This window comes from Symphalangus syndactylus, chromosome 5, assembly GCF_028878055.3.
Source record: "Symphalangus syndactylus isolate Jambi chromosome 5, NHGRI_mSymSyn1-v2.1_pri, whole genome shotgun sequence".
NCBI lineage: Eukaryota > Metazoa > Chordata > Mammalia > Primates > Hylobatidae > Symphalangus > Symphalangus syndactylus.
This window is the reverse complement of record NC_072427.2, coordinates 6,337,509-6,354,140: the sequence shown is the minus strand read 5'-3', so window position 1 is coordinate 6,354,140 and position 16,632 is coordinate 6,337,509. Positions and strand designations below refer to the sequence as shown.

General features: G+C 47.6%; 1 protein-coding gene across 1 annotated transcript in view; it reads right to left on the bottom strand.

Annotated features, from left to right (window-relative positions):
* The window catches only part of ADAMTS17 (ADAM metallopeptidase with thrombospondin type 1 motif 17), a 363,306-nt gene that overhangs the window by 220,496 nt on the left and 126,178 nt on the right, over positions 1-16,632 (bottom strand). Inside the window, exon 8 of the mRNA XM_055277066.2 lies at positions 2,016-2,121. Coding sequence (XP_055133041.2) covers positions 2,016-2,121 — 106 coding nt within the window. The remainder of the gene's footprint in view (positions 1-2,015; positions 2,122-16,632) is intronic.

Below are 16,632 nucleotides of genomic sequence, written 5' to 3'. Positions count from 1 at the left end.
ACTATAGCTCAACTCACCTTATTTAAATTGACTATTCAAAAGCCCATACCAACTCGGGTGTTGGTAAGGACTCTGACATCCTGCATTCTCATAATCATTAGGTAATTGATTCTTAGGTACTATGGATGCTGGCTGGGTCCCTTGATGGTGGGAAGATGTTTGCCAAACCCATTCTGATTTATGCTTTTTTTCCCCAGCAAATCACTCTTGGAAACAGGATTTTAAGAACTCAGAGGTATTACTACAAATGCAATTGAACTTCATTTAAAAAACAGTTATGTGCAAAGAATTGTCACCAGTATTTTTAAAAATAGTGTTGAGATGAGATAACTGTGCACTCAGAGACAACTTCTCATCTTGCTTCACCAGGTCCTGCGTCAATAACATGAGATTTCCTCCCCACCCCAGGAATTGCACATAACATCATTTCCACTCTCTGCACCTACTCACATCATGACATACAATAGGCACGGAAAGGCCAACTACCAAACCCCTCTACAGGAATGGAGAAAATGAAGATAAACCAAGACAACAACAAAAACATGCAGCCATAAAAACGGATGAGTCCATGTCCTTTGCAGGGACATGGATGAAGCTGGAAACCACCACTCTCAGCAAACCAACACAGGAACAGAAAACCAAACACCGCATGTTCTCACTCATAAGTGGGAGTTGAACAATGGGAACACATGGACACAGGGAGGGGAACATCACACACCAGGGCCTGTTGGGGGGTGGAGGACTAGGGGAGGGATTGCATTAGGAGAAATACCTAATGTAGATGTCAGCTTGATAGGTGCAGCAAACCACCACGGCATGTATATACCTATGTAACAAACCTGCACATTCTGCACATGTATCCCAGAACTTAAAATATAATTAAAAAACACAGCAAAAACAAAACAAAACAAAAAGGTCATAAAATCAATTCAGTGGATGTGGACCAGCATTTTAAAAAGTGAGTTAATAGAATATAAACTCATTAAACGGCATCGCTCATAAAAAAAACAAACAAAAAGTAAAGCCACAGATATGACAAATGCTTGAGAAAAACAATTGCTTTTATACTCCTTCTTATACATTAACTTTACTCTCGTAAAAACTAGAGTTAACAGTTGAGATTCCAGGCATCTTACTGTGTAGGTCATTAGGAAACCTTTACAATAATTTTTCCCCCAAGAACTAGATTTCCATTTAATTATGATCTATTCAATCCAATATAAACCTTTCCACTGTTTTGCATGCTCTGGCCTCAATTTAATTTTAAGTTCTTAAGCAGTCATATCACAATCTTTCCTTCAGAGAAACATAAAACAGACACCTACTCTAGGAAAAAGAATAATCCTCAGGCCACAGTTTTAGCGTCATCTGGCTTTCTGCCACTTGAGGCTTCCTACAGGTGGTCACAACCTGGGGCCAGCCACTCAGCAACCCCTCTGACGCTCTGTTTCCTCATCTGAACAACCAGGAGGTTGCCTTGGACTCTCCTTAAGGCAAGTGCTAAGGTTCTATGGTTATTTCATCCTAAAGAGAAGAATCGCTGTGTGCAAAGGCTCTCATCCACAGCTGTTAATTCTTCAAAACTAAGACACTAAATTCTACATTCAGAAAGTTGGACTTTAGAATTGGCAGAAAAAGACATGGAAAGTCAATAGTATAAAGATGCATCCCATTATATGAATAATAGACTTAGAGTGAATCAAAGATCATGCTCGTCCCAAAAGGGAAGTACAACTAAATAAGGACATCCTGAGAGGAACCTCTTCTCTCTAGTCTGTTGGCTTTAAGAATAGACGTGCACATCAAATTAACATTTCAACTCTCCAAGCCAATCGGTGCAGTGATCTTGTGGGGTCTCTGAGGGCTGCGACCCCAGTGTGCTGACCTGGGTCCTTTATTGCAGACGCAGCAAAGGCATAGAGCAGCACTGTTTTAGAACTTACAGAATTCAAGCGAAAAATCTGTATTCAAAAAAGACTGAAAGAAAACAGGAAGACACGGAGTCTGATACTTACTTGTGGCCCAGCTCATGGGCGATGGTAAAGGCCAAATTGAGACCATTGTCTTCGGCAAGCACACACTTCCTCTTAGCACTGCACACACCTCCTAAGTAAGCAATTCCTGCAGCAGAGACACAAAACACATCCTCTTCAGAACGTGGGAGGCCCTGGTCTCACCGGGCAAGTCCACATGGTCAACGTCATGCACAATCAAGGCAGGCCCACTGGGACAATGCTCGCTATGAGCCTCAGCCCATATGGGAAGGGTTTGTGTACGATGCTTTTGTGTTCACCCAATAAAACAAGAACCACCGCAAGCATCCATCAGGCATCTAACACGCGTCGGGGGTGTGCTGAGCAGAGTACCCACAGCACCTCACTTAATCCTCATGACCCAGGATGAGGGAAACTGAGGTTTGGAAAGGAAAGGTAACTCCCCCCAGGTCACCTGGATGGGCACCCAGTGCTGGGATCCTACGCCAGATCTGTCTAACTTCAGTGCCCAGGGCTGGGACCAGGTGAGGCCAGCCAGACACCCAGGGTGCAAGGTTTAAGAGGCCCTGACTCTCAGGCGATGCCCCTGCACCTGCACACCCTGAGAGGGAGTGCCTCCTCACCATGCGCCCGGGGGCGTGAGCCGGGGTCAGTGCTGGGTCTCATGGACAGCAAGCCCCGGAAGGCTGCGCAGAATGTTCTAAAAATGCTTCAGGAGCCCTTGAGAGAGGAAGCAGAGCCAGAGCTGGGGGAGCCAGGGCCTTGAAGTCCACAGTGAGGACTAGCCCACAAGCCAAATGCGTGTCTCCACACACACATGCTTGCACCTAAGGATCTCACCCTAAGACAGGAAACCTGAACCGTACACACCAGGAGAAACGCAATGCAGGGCAGTGGGGGCCGCGTCCCAAGGATGGGTGGTGTCGGTGGGACGGCAGGCCAGCCACTGCAGGAGGGGCAGGGGTTTTCCAGCGGAGGAAGGCAGCTCTGGCAGAGGGACGCATGGGATGACACGGGGGCCCCCCTTGGATGCCGGCCCCTCTGGGGAATGCTGGGAGGGCGGCCACAGCAGGGGTGGGGAGGGCGAGCCCATGCTGGCCACACTGCTGGGGCATGACTCTCCAGGGCTCCCCATCGCAGTACTCCCCACACCCAGGAAAGACACGTCTCACCCCGCAGGGACCACAGGGCTTATCTCAACAGGGCCCGCTAGGAAACCTGACATCCACCCTCCTATGGGCGTTTAACCCCGAGGGCAGTTCCTTGATATGCCCCTGTGTGACACACAAGCGGATGGTGGCATGGGGTGGCTACAGGAGGAGCTCAGTGCTGCCCTGGCTGTGCAGTCACATTGGGCGTGGGTGGGCAGTGGCTCTGCTGGCATAGCACCATGGGGCAGATGAAGGCTAAATACAGCTGGACTCTGCCCGTCAGCCCCATGCCCTGGATGGGCTGTGGCCACCCAAGGAAGGAGCAGCTGCTCTCCACCATGGGCTGCCCCTCTGTCGAGCTGCACACTGCTCTGTTTCAAAGGCTCCTTCCATGAACTTGCCTGAGGTGTCGCAGGAGGGAAGGAGTTGGCAGAGCGCAGGGGAGAATGGGACAGGGGAACCATTTCATTAAAAATGACCCCTCCTCCCTGCTCCCAAAGAGCTAAACCAACATCCTCTTTGCTGATGTCCACATCAAACTGGTGGGGAGCTCAGCCACACACAGGGTGGTCCCTCTGATGTGGTGTGGCTCTGTGTCCCCACCCAAATCTCATCTCGAACTGTAATCCCCATGCGTCAGGGAGGAACCTGGTGGGAAGTGATTGGATCATGGGAACAGCTTCCCCTACGCCTTTCTTGGGATAGTGAGTGAGTTCCCCTGGGAGCGGATGGTTTTAGGAGTGTTTGGCCGTTCTTCCCCCAACCCCCTGCTGCACTGTGAAAAGGTGTCTGCTTCCCTTTCCCCTTCAGCCATGATTAGAAGCCTCCCCAGCCATGCAGAACTGAGTCCATTAAACCTCTTTCCTTTATAAACTACCCAGTCTCAGGTAGTACCTTTAGAGCAGTGTGAAAACAGACTAATACATCCTCCTTCCTCGTCCTCTCCACGAGGCGCAGAGGAAGCTCACATGGCCTGGCTCCACAGAGGTGCAGCTCCAGGGCTCATGTTCCACACACTGGGCCCAGGTACCTCACTTTGGGTCTATTTTTATTTGGAAACATGCAATGTGCTTAGTTAAACATAAATAAAGAACAAATTAAGTGTTATTTTGCCTCAAGATGCTTTTGTGGCCACATGGATGTCACAACCCAGCAACGCAGACTACTGAAAAAAACAACACGACAACCAGAAAGGATGCCATGTGGTTTCTCGGTGCCTTCAAGGTCATTATTCTGGTTTTGCTTAAAAATGTTTTGTGGGTTGCTTTTACAAGTCTACCAGTGAGTAGGTGGAATACTGCTACACAGCCCTGATGGTATGTGCACGCGGGCCACGTGGGTGCACGCACACGCTCAGACACACACCCAGCCGTGCCCGCCCAGCCTTGGCTGCAGCCTCCCTGGGTCAATGAATCAATCAGAAACAATCAGATCTGCACACCCTGGAGAAGTTGCCTGGTGAGGGGGAAGGGAGACATAATAAGGCCAGATGTGCCGAGCTTCCTGTCCTGAGTGTGCCCGCCACGGGCTCTGATGCAGAACCGGCAGACCTCAAATGCCACACAAACACTTCCCCCTGGCCTCAGCCGCACCGAGCGCTCGGAGGAGGCAGCCCTGACTTTCCACCCTAATTAGGTAACGTGCAATATGCTAGAGGAACAGTGAAGCAAGGGGCCTTCCAATAATTGCATTTTAATTTTTCCAAGGTGCACATGATTTTTTTTAACTAGAAAACAAAGAATCAGTTTATTTACAAGAAATGCTCTTGCACAAAGGTGGATTAAGGTCTAATGCTTTTAATGATTTATTCCAATCATGACCAGCCTGGTCATAAAACTGAGCGAGGAAAAACACATAAAAGAAACGGCTCCTGATAACAGAGCACAAGAGCTGTGTGTTTATGAGAGATGAGGTGGAAATGCTTAGAATGCACAAAACAAAGTCTGGAGAAAATCCCAGGTTGTTGTAAAGTAAGAGCTGTGGGGGGAATAAACGGGAATTAAGCCATCCAGCTTCAGCAGAAAGCAAAGCCCACCACTATTCCATGTTCCTAAAAAGAAACTGCAGTCTAGGGAAGACAGAGCCCTGGAGACTCAGAGATACCCCCACCCTCTCAGGCTGCAGAAGGCACCAAGCTGGGAAAACCCACCAAATCCCCATGCTGGTGCTTGTCAAGAAATGAGGAAAAACCAGTTTTCTCTGTATTGATGTATTAAAAACTGAGGTCTGCGACACAGCTCTGCTAACTTCAGTGCTGATACTGTGGAACCTTCTGAGTTAACTGGAATTCCCTTACGCTGAGGCGAGGCTTTTAGACGCTGCAATGGTGCTTTCACTGGCTTTCACATCCAGCCTTCTATGATTTAAAATTCTCCACAGATCACAGAACTTATTTAAAAATTTTTAAAAACATCAATTCCACATGTTTGCACAGTTTCTTGTAACAAAACGGAGGCAGAAAGGCAACTGGAATTTATTAGTTATGCCTCTAAACGGGCGAGACTGCTCTAAACACTGAACCCTCCCTTGCTTGGCAGGTATGACTGGTCCCATTTTACAGATGGGGAAACAGAGGCTCTACTACACCCTGCCAACAGCTGTGTGCTTGTGTCCTAAATGGTGGCTCACTCCAACTCTACTACACCCCTGACAACAGACACACTCTTCAAAAAATCTGAAACACGGGGTAAAAATGAAGCGGTGTGGGCCAGGTGTGGTGGCTCACGCCTGTAATCCCAGCACTTTGGGAGGCTGAGCTGGGAGGATCGCCTGAGGTCAGGAGTTCAAGACCAGCCTGGCCAACATGGTGAAACCCCGTCTCTACTAAAAATACAAAATTGGCCGGGTGTGGTGGCCCACGCCTGTAATCCCAGCACTTTGGGAGACTGAGCAGGCGGATAACGAGGTCAGGAGATCGAGACCATCCTGGCTAACATGGTGAAACCCCATCTCTACTAAAAATACAAAAAATTAGCCGGTGTGGTGGCAGGTGCCTGTAGTCCCAGCTACTCGGGAGACTGAGGCAGGAGAATGGCATGAACCTGGGAGGTAGAGCTTGCAGTGAGCCAAGATTGTGCCACTGCACTCCAGCCTGAGAGACAGAGCAAAACTCTTTCTCAAACAAAACAAAAACAAAACAAAAATACCCAGGCCAGGCATGGTGGCAGGTCCCTGTGGTCCCACCTACTCTGGAGGCTGAAGCAGGAGAATCACTTGAATGCGGGAGGTAGAGGTTGCAGTGAGCTGAGATCCATCACTGCACTCCACCTGGGTGACAGACCAAGACTCCGTCTCAAAAAAAAAAAAAAAAAAACAACAACAACAAAAAAGGAGGGGTGTAATGAGTTCTTCTGACACCTGGAGAAGCTCATTTAATTTCTCCAGAGAAGAGGCTCCCATCCACTAGCTCTGTGGCCCATCTTCCCATCCATGCCAGCACAACACAGGTGCTCATTTGTCTTCTTTCTTCTCCTTTTCTCAGTAGAAGCATAATTTTGTAGACAAAATTGGGTGAAGAGACTTAGTTTCTTTTTCAGTAGAAAACAACATGATATAAGCTCATAACTCTTTATCTCGGGGCTGACCACTCGACCCTCTCTAGACTTAAGGAACAACAAACAACTGTATAAACTCTGGTTGATACAGTAAGTTGTTGCATATAAGCCATCTGCAGCTGGTGGCCTTGCTGCCCATTAGTCCAACCTTACAGGGTCTGCCTTTGAGAGAGATGGCTCAGTTTTTCCCACCAACTGCTCAACTACCAAACACTGTCATAGTTATTGCTGGGACATCACGCTGTCAGCCACAAGAGAGCATGTGGCATCTGCCATACACCAACCATAGTCATGGATATTGGATTGCAGATTCAGGCTCATTGACAAGTCCTTGTGTTCTTGCAAACCTAAGTGGATGTGGGTGTGATCCGAATGGCTGAACAGCATTTAGGAGCAAATGTCTTAGCGTCTAGGATGTGACAAAGGAAAACTAACTACAAAGGAATAATAAAGTTGGACCCCTACCTCACACCACATTTAAAATATAAGTCAAAATGAATTAAAGAGATAAATGTGAGTGCTAAAACTATAAAACTCTTAGAAGAAAACTAAGATGGAAATCTTCCTGACCTCGGTGTAGACAAAGGCTTCTTAGCTATAACATCAAAAATACAAGTGGGGGGTGGGAAAATCCTAACCTCTTGCAATGGAAGAGTAGCTGAGGGGGAAGGGGCTGGGAGTGAGGTAGGGAGTCACCTTCATTTCCACAGCCAGCCCAAGCAATGAATATGCTGGCACATTCTCCAAGGAAGCCTTCCAGACTTTCCCCTTGGCAATTATGGTTTTCTGTGGACTGGGAGTCATCCAGCAGTTATGGCCTTGCAGGCTAACTCAGTTTGTTGGTTTGTGTGTTGTAATGCCATGTGAGCTGTTGCTTCATGATGGGGTTTTCTCGGTTATGGGTCAGAGTCAGGAAAGGCTACATGTTCTGGGCCTTGCTCCCTAGGGTTAATGAGACCACAGCCTAGGACACAGATGTCCTTGGCTTCAGTTTCCCAGGCACCTCCAGGATCCTGGACTTTGGGAGGAGATGCTGTCTCTGGTAAGAGAATCACACAAGTCCCCACAGATGACTCGAGGGTCCCTGGGCTGGAGCAGTCACTCCTACAAGATAACATTTTCAGGTGTTCTGTGACTTAAGGGTAAGTGGAGGAATAAATTGGCCCCGGGATTTACAAGTTAGAAGCAAAAAGTTTATGCCAACAGTTTGCTGCTAGAAACCAAAATATGGCAGGAGAGGGGAAGGAAAGAGAAACGAGTAAATGCTGATGTTCAAAAGGCCACAGCCAACTTGAGCCAAGTGCATGGAGATATCACGCAGATTACCCACCTGCCAGAGATGACGACGCTCATGTCAGCAGGACCCGTCACGTGGGAGGGATTCTCCAGGGAGCAATGTAATGTTTGTCAAATCACAGTGAGCCTCTCTTCGGAGAACCCCAGGGAGGCTCAGGGGCTTCTGAAACAGGCCCTGATGCCCACCAGAAATGGTCCCAGGCAGGTTCACCTCAGGACATCAGAGGAACCTTGAAAATCTCTTATTCTGACAAACACTTTGTCAAGTGTTTCCTGACTGCCTGTGTGTGACAGGCCTTGGGCCGGGCAGTCTAAGCTGAGCAGGCGCACGCCTAGGGGAAGCAGCCTCAAGGCCATTTCAGCAAAAAGACAAAGCAGCCGGTAGAAAGGTGAGCAGGGATGTTCCAAGCCAAGCCTCAGGGCCTGCAGGGTGGGCGCCGGGGTCTCTGAAAGACAGCTGCGCCAGGGACCAAGCCCAGACCTGGCCTCTCCAAAGGCAAACGAGTGGAAACTGGAGAGGACGCGCCACACTGAGCCGCGCACTCACTGATCCCTGTTCCTCCCTCTGGGTCACCTGTCACAGCTGAGGGCCCCTCATTGAGCCACACCCTCATTCTGACTACTCTCTTGGCAAACTTTCCAGGACCACAGGTGGCTCCCTGTGTGGGGAGCAACTGCGGGTGGCACCGTGAATGCAGCAGGTGATGAGCGCCTTGAGTTCCCTTTCAGGAGACCTCTGGACCTCTGCACGTACTCCCTGGCTGCCAGAGAAGAGCTCTGTCTTCTAGCATTTGGCATTCAGGAAACACGACGCCCTGACCAGCCTGCTGGATGGCTGCACCTCAGCAGCACTGCACCGTCACCTGTGTGCAGGTTCCTGTGTGTGCACACATGAGTGTACATCTGTAGACATGGGCATGCCCAGGACACCCCTCCCCTTACTGGCAGCATGAGGGTGACACCCACACTCACTCGTATAGCAATGGACCCTAGTGAATTTTGAAAGCTGCAACACACTCACATTCTCTATCAACTGCACTGCTGGGCACTTACTTCGGTCAATAATTTAAAAATGAACTTGGCTTAGTCCCACTTCAATGACAGCTTTCAGCCTCCTCTATCTTCTCTCACTGGAGATGTTTCCCCCTTGCTGGTGGGTGAGAATGCCCTCCCTCTCCCTAGGGAAAGCTGGGGTTTTAGGTGCGGGTGAGACCGAGAAGAAGTGTGATATGTTTTGGCTAAAAATAACCTCCTCCATGTGAGGAATGGGACAACTAAGTCTTCCATGGAGTCGGATATCCCCAAAGGGAATCTGGGAATGGATCGAATCTCCCTTCAGAGATTCAAATGCGACCTGGAAGGAGGGGCACATTCCTGACTCAGCCTTCCCAAGGCAGCTGTCTGAGGTGTGTGCCTAGAATCATAATCTTTCTCAACATTTCTGTTTGAATCACATTTATTAGAGTAGCCACAGGCAGGGCCATGAGTGAAGGCTGCTAAACTGTGATGACAGCCAGAGCCAGGAAGAAGGCAGAGTAGCGGCTGGTAAGAGCAACTACATGCATTTTAGTCATGCTCACTGTTATGGGCTAAACTGTGTCCCCCTGAAATTCAGAGGTTGAAACCCTAATCTCCAATGTCACTGTATTTGGAGACAGGGCCTTCAGGGAGGTGATGAAGGTTAAATGAGGTCAGCAAGGTGGGGCCCTGATCCAACAGGTCTGGGTCCTTATAAAAAGAAGAAGAGACACTAGAGGTATTTCTCCCTCCCTTCCTCTTTCCCTCTCTCCAAGTGAGCACAAGAGGGCAGGTGAGGACACAGTGAGAAGGCAGCTGTCGACAAGCCAGGAAAGAGATTCCTTATCCCAAACCAGTCCTACTGGCACTGCAGAGTTCCAGCTTCCAGATCCGTGAGGAATAACTGTCTGCTGTGTAAGCCTCCCAGTCTGCAGTATTCCGTAAGAGGAGCTCTAAACAGGCTAATACACCCAGAGTGCACCCTGCGTCCCCATGGAAGTACCCTGGGTCCCCTTGCTCACATGGCTAACCCACAAGCACGGGGACCACCGGAAAGCACCATGCTCATTTGCCACACAGCACTGCAGCCACCTAACGTGCCACGGGCTTGGCCTCGATGTTCACAACACGGTTTAATAACAAGGAGCCGACCTGGAGAGTTGTAGGAGCGTCAGGTTGAACTAGTTTCAAAAACGCTTGGTAGAGAAGAAAGAAAAATATGATGGAGTGGGGGTATTCTGTATTTAAAATCACACAACACCTTAGCCAGCTGCATCTGTAGGCAGAGAAGTGCCATCCCTCAGTCGTTTGACAATGGGGTACCTTGCAAGTTATAGCCAGGGATGTCCATCAGGAGACATTAAGGCACCAGGGAGGGAGGTGAGAGAATCATGACAACATGCCAAACGTGGACCCATCACTCACGTCATCGGCCACTTCTATTTGCGGGGACTCCCCGGAAATCCCCAGGCCCTAGGAGATGTTCTAAGAACACTCAAACACAGCCTTGGAGGGAGGAGTCAGTTTTAAAAGACTCTTATAAAAGTAATATACTGCTAGGTCTGAAGAATCGGAAGCTAAAATCATCTCTTCAAGTCCCCCAGAGAATCCCAAAGAACTCCAGGGGAAGGTAGGATGGGCCAGAGAGCTCTGGAAGCTTCCGGGTCTCTTGCAAGCCTCACCTGGTACACAGTAGGCTCTTCCGGGTCTGTCGGGAACCCAGGAGCCTCCCCTGGCACACAGTAGGCTCACAAAAAGGGAGCACTACTGCTAGTTCTGCTTAGCGAATCTCAATGAAAACCGAGCGGCAACAGGCATTCCAGGTGCAGAACCAAATGCAGCAAGCCAGAAACATGTGCTGCTTGTTCTTTTCACCTTGACTCATTCAAAAATCACAAATGCCTAAGGCCAGAAGACAGAAGGTGCTCATCACTACAAAAGCCAAGGAAGTGGGTACCTGTGCAGGGGGAGGGGGCTGTGGCTGGGACGGGGCCCACCTGCAGGGCTGATAGCCTCTACTGTATGACCAGGATGCTGGTCACAAGGATGTTTGCCTTAAAATAACTCATTTAGAGATCAAAAAGTCAGGTCAGTGTTATCCCAGAGGGACTAGTGACCACAAGGGGCATGAAGAGGGCCTGTCCAGGGGCTGATATTGTCTTGTTTCTTGATCCAGGTCATCATTCATCATTACACAAAGCTCATCAGTTTACAAATATTCATTGAACAGTACACTTAGATATACTATCTATATGTAAATTGTGCCTCAATTATAATTTAAAAGATAACAAAGGGATACACACATGCATGTGAAATAGAAGGAGAAGATGGCCTTGGTTTAAGAATCTGGGAAGAGTCAAGGTCACTGGACAATTTAGATAAGGGTATGTCTTTGGTATATCCAAGGGTCATGGGTTGATGAAGCCATAGTGGTATGTATTAGTCAAAGTCTGCTTTCACCTGCAACACCAGGCTTTACCTGTATCACTCGTATTTCTCGGACCATATGAGCCATTTCTAATTTACCTTTACTGCCTTCCAAGGACTCTTCCGATGGTACGTTCTTGAGACTTGCCTGAAATAACCTTGAAAAACAGCTTCACTCCCTCTTATAGCTATATTTCTAAAGGATGAATAAAATGCAAGGCCATGCATGGAAATATTTGCCAAGTTAGCAGAAAAAAAAAAAAAAAAGGAAGAAAGAAAAGGAGTCTCAAAACAAGTAACCACATTTCTTGCTAAATGCTTAGCCCAGCAAAGCCCATTCTTTGGGGGATGAAATGTGGACTTTTAGTGAAACCTCGGGACAAGGGTAAAAGCACTTCCAATCTGCACATTGTTCCAGACACCTCTCAGGGCCCTGCTCTTGGGCTGTGCACAAAGGTCAGCCCAGGCCTCAGAGCAGCTCTGGGCACCAGCTCCTGAGTTCAAGTCCATAAATCACTCTCTGGCAGGGCATCACGGCCCCTCCACTAAAGAAGTAACCCAAACACGGGAAGCCAGCCATCAACAGTCATGAACTAAAGTCAAACTACCATGACAAGCCCTCCCTTCTGATGGCCCAGGGGAAGCCCCAGGACAATCTCTGCCTTTGCTGACAGGATGTAAAAATGACGGCATTCCGTTTTATTAAAAAAAAAAAAAAGCCTCTTAGAAAAGAATGTTGATGAGAGCCACACCATGAAGTGGGCACTAAGATGACAAAGAGGAAACAGCTGACTCGTGGCAGAATCAGTGGCAGACAAGGAAGATGGCCAGCCTCAGAATCATCGCCAGCGTGGCAGAAAGTGGATGGTACCAAGTCTCAGGCCCCATCTTCCGGGTGAAGTTATGTCCCTGTTCCATGCTTATGGAGGCAGCTCATTACCAGTGGGCTACAATGGGTTTCAGAATCATCCTAGACTATGGAAGTAGCATGCATGTCAGTGTCTGTCTTTAAAATGTCAAAGGCCAAGAAAAACAAACGTTCTTCACCTTTTAAGCAATTTCATCCATTTCCAGGTTGCTTCTACGCCTCTGTGGTGGTCCGCAACCTGTGTCCTCAGAGCCAGCCTCCTGTTTGAGCTCTGCTATGGCATTCCCTCAAGGCTGGTCCGCCTGGCTGTCCCACACTCCCCCAATCTCAGTCCACACCAATGGGACTCGCCACCCCAAACTGAGCCTTCAAGTTTTGTTCAAAAGCTTGCAGTCCGAGTCAACCTCTCTCTCTTCCCTTCTCCCACCCAATCTTAGTTATCATCAAGTCCTGCCATTTCCTGCTACTGAGAGACTGTGGGATTTCTTTCTTTCTCACTGGTCCTAAACCCAGGCCTTTGTCATCACCTTCAGCATTATTAGGAAATCTCTGTGGGGGTCAGCTTACTTGCCTCTCTCCACTCCAACTAATCCTAAAAAGTCTGGACTGGAGTGTCTCCTCTCCACTGATTCTCCCCTGATCCTGCCCAGAAACACCCCTCCTCCAGGTGCCCAGGTGCCCAGGGCCCATCGCGATTCCTCTGTTGCAGCATGAGCCAGACAGGTCCTATGAACACACCTTATGCTAGGCCTCTCCAGGCCAGCACCCATAACAATTCAACTTACATAGCACAGCATGGGTTAAACACATCCTCAATAAGTTCTGCAAATGGCAAATGAATGAATGCATAGCAGCCGTGCCAACCTCATCTTCATAAAACACCATCCTCTGCTGCTTAAGAAGTGGGCTGGAGGCCGGGTGCGGTGGCTCACGCCTGTAATCCCAACACTTTGTGAGGCCGAGGCGGACGGATCATGAGGTCAGGAGATCGAGACCATCCTGGCTAACACGGTGAAACCCCGACTCTACCAAAAATACAAAAAATTAGCCAGGCGTGGTGGCAGGCACCTGTCGTCCCAGCTACTCAGGAGGCTGAGGCAGAAGAATGGCGTGAACCTGGGAGGTGGAGCTTGCAGTGAGCCGAAATCACGCCACTGCACTCCAGCCTGGGAGACAGAGTGAGACTCCATCTTAAATAAATAAATAAATAAATAAATAAATAAATAAATAAATAAAAAATACAAAAATTAGCGGGGCATTGTGGCCTATGCCTGTAATCCCAGCTACTTGGGAAGCTGGAGAAACGGTTGAACCTGGGAGGTGGAGGTTACAGTGAGTCCAGACTGCGCCACTTCACTCCAGCCTGGGCAACAGAGCAAGACAACTTCATCTCAAAAAAAAAAAAAAAAAAAAAGTTAGAAGAGCTTACATAAAATGCAAATTGCCTGACTTTTAAAAATACTGAATAACTGGAAAATGATAGACTATTCAATAAATGGCACTGGGACCACAGGTGTCCACAGGGAGATGAATGAATTAAACTCTCAACCTCATGCTAGACACAGAAACAAACTCTAAATGGATGAAATACACAAGCATGGAAACAACTTCGAATCTGTCAGAGGAAAATGTAGTGGGAGGTCTTTATGTTCCTAGAGTAGTAAAGCATTTTTAAAACAAGAAACAGGAAGCAAAAATCGTAACAAAAAAGACTGAGCTATCTAGCTAAATCCACACTGAAAACTTCTATGTCATAAAAGGTACCATAAACAAAGGTAAAGATGAAGAAAAGACACAATGAAGACGTTTTCAATTCCTAAAACCAAAGATTTAAGAAGATATCCAACCTACCTGGTCATCAGAGAAATGAGAAATAAAATCACAAGAAGATATCAATTCACACCCAGCATGTGAACAAAACAAAAAATTCTGACAATAACCGGCAAGGATATCACGATTAAAGACTCTCAGATGCTATTAAAGAGACTATAAATTGGTATATTGGCCATTTTAGGAAGTAATGTGACCCACTGAGAAAGGCTGAAAGGTGTGTAGAAGTCCGGAAGTGGTTATATCCTGGGAAGTGGCAGGTCACTATCCAGGCTGCATTTCCGTGCTGTTGTGCCCACCCACCTTGACAGGAATCTCAGTAGTCTCTGATGTGTATGCACACATATGTACACATGCATGTGCACGTACCACCACCCCACGAAGGGATGCTATTATCATCCTAATTCACACCTGGGGAAACTGAGGCACCAAGCGGGTAAGCAAATCCCCCAGGCTCATGCTGCAATCAAGTAGGAGAACTCGCTGAACCCAGCCAGTCTGGCTGCAGATCCCCTGTAACTGCAGCAAAGGTAAAGAGGATTCTGCCCCAGGGAATGTACGGCAAGCCTGGGAGATAGACTCACAGTCAGGCCCGTGCATAACGCATTCCAGGGAAGACGGGAGAAGTCTGCCAACTACGATTCAAAGTCCAGGGAGTTTCCTATTAAAACACAAACTAACAAGGCTCACACACAGATGTCTTTAACCCTTGAGACTGCAAAAGTTAATATGCATGTGTGTATTTCTCGCAAGAAGCTTTATAGCTTTCATCGAATTTCCAAAGGGATCCATAACCTCAAAAAGGTTAAAAACACTAAACACAGGAATCCCAGAATGTAATCAAAGACATTCCCCAGGAAAAAAAATCCTCTTTGATGAGCCAAGTCGGACCAAAAGATCCTGGGAAAATTATCCTCCAGCCCTTGGGGGTTACCCAAGCATTCCTCAGAAGGTGATAACCAACAATGCTTTGTAGAATGTGCTTTTCGTTGCCAGATCTCAACTAACCGACACATAGAAAACATGAGGAAGGGTCTAACATTATTCACCAACAATGTCACTTGTAAAAGAGCAGCCAAACTGACTCTTCATTATGCCGGGGCGGGGGTGGGGTGGAGTGGGAAGCAGCCAAGGTAATGCATAGGGTGACACCTACATTTTTGTCAATCAGGTGCATGCATTTAATTTAGAAAGCACCCTGAGTTAAGCATCCAATTTAAATTAGCCTGTAATTGTAAGTCATATAAAAATGAAAGAAAAAAAACAGCTGAGGGATATGTACATATTCGTAGTCTAACATATATACGATTTACAAAGGTATAATCTTGAGTGTGTATATATAAAATACAAATTTTAAAAAGAAACCACTCTATTCTGTTTGGACAAGGCCACTACCTGTTCCCCGGTCCCAACTGCAGGGCCTTTATTGTATCGTGGTATGTTTAACTGGTTGCATGAATTGAACATACATGGAGATGGACTTGAAGCAGCAGAGTATATGCTGACAAATATAACAAGCTGTCTTTGTTTTCTGCAAATTAGTATTTCTAAAAACTGGATTTGTTTTGGGTTGATAAGAGGAAAAACATGATATAAAAGCCATTTGTTGACTGTGTTCTCCATTTGATGGATACTGACAAATCAACATGATTGCTCAGAAAATCGACGTCAACATCCACTCTGTCAGGGTCTAAGACCAAAGAAGCATTTACTGCTTCCTCCTCGTCCACAGCATACACACCACACACACCCTGGGAACATCCCAGGCCAGTGCCTGCCAGCATGGGAACAGAACAGAGCTGTGTTATTTTCCTAAATCATTCTCTATCTTGGTCTAACATAAACAACTCACCAAACAAAACTTGGAGACAAGGCAGGAGAATCATTTTAAAATGGGATCCAACACCTGAGACGCAAAGCAACAGCCTGCCCAAATCCTATTCATCCTACCCCTTCCAAGGCTGGTCCATGCCAACATAACCTTTGAGTCTCAAGCATCAGAAGGTCTGTGTGCCTCAGCCCTGTCAAGGGGCAGGTTTCTCCTTCGCCCTCCCCTGCACCTGGGAGCACACGCACTACCAGTAGAGAAGGGCCATCTGGCCCCATCCCAGCCGAGAACCCTGGGGGTCAGAGAGAGGTGCTGAGCCCCTATGTCAAAGTTAATAAATGTTTTTGTTTTGTTCCATTGTAGCTCTTTTTTTCCCTTTTCTGATGATTTTACAAAAGAAAGCAAGCTGCTTAGAGGGCCCTGAAAGTGAGGAGGGGCAAGAAAGATGACTAGTTACAGAGGGTGAGGGTTGTTTTTGGTTTTCATTTGTTTTGCCAAAAAAGCCTGGATAGAGTGTTCTGAGTTATCTGGCGCCCTGCTGAATGGAACCCCAGAGTACCTCCCATGTGGAGGAGTCCCTGGATTTTCCCCAACCCCACCGTCTGCCCCTTCAGCTGTGTTGATGACAGAGAAGATAGGAACTTAGAACCCATTTCTCACTGGAGAG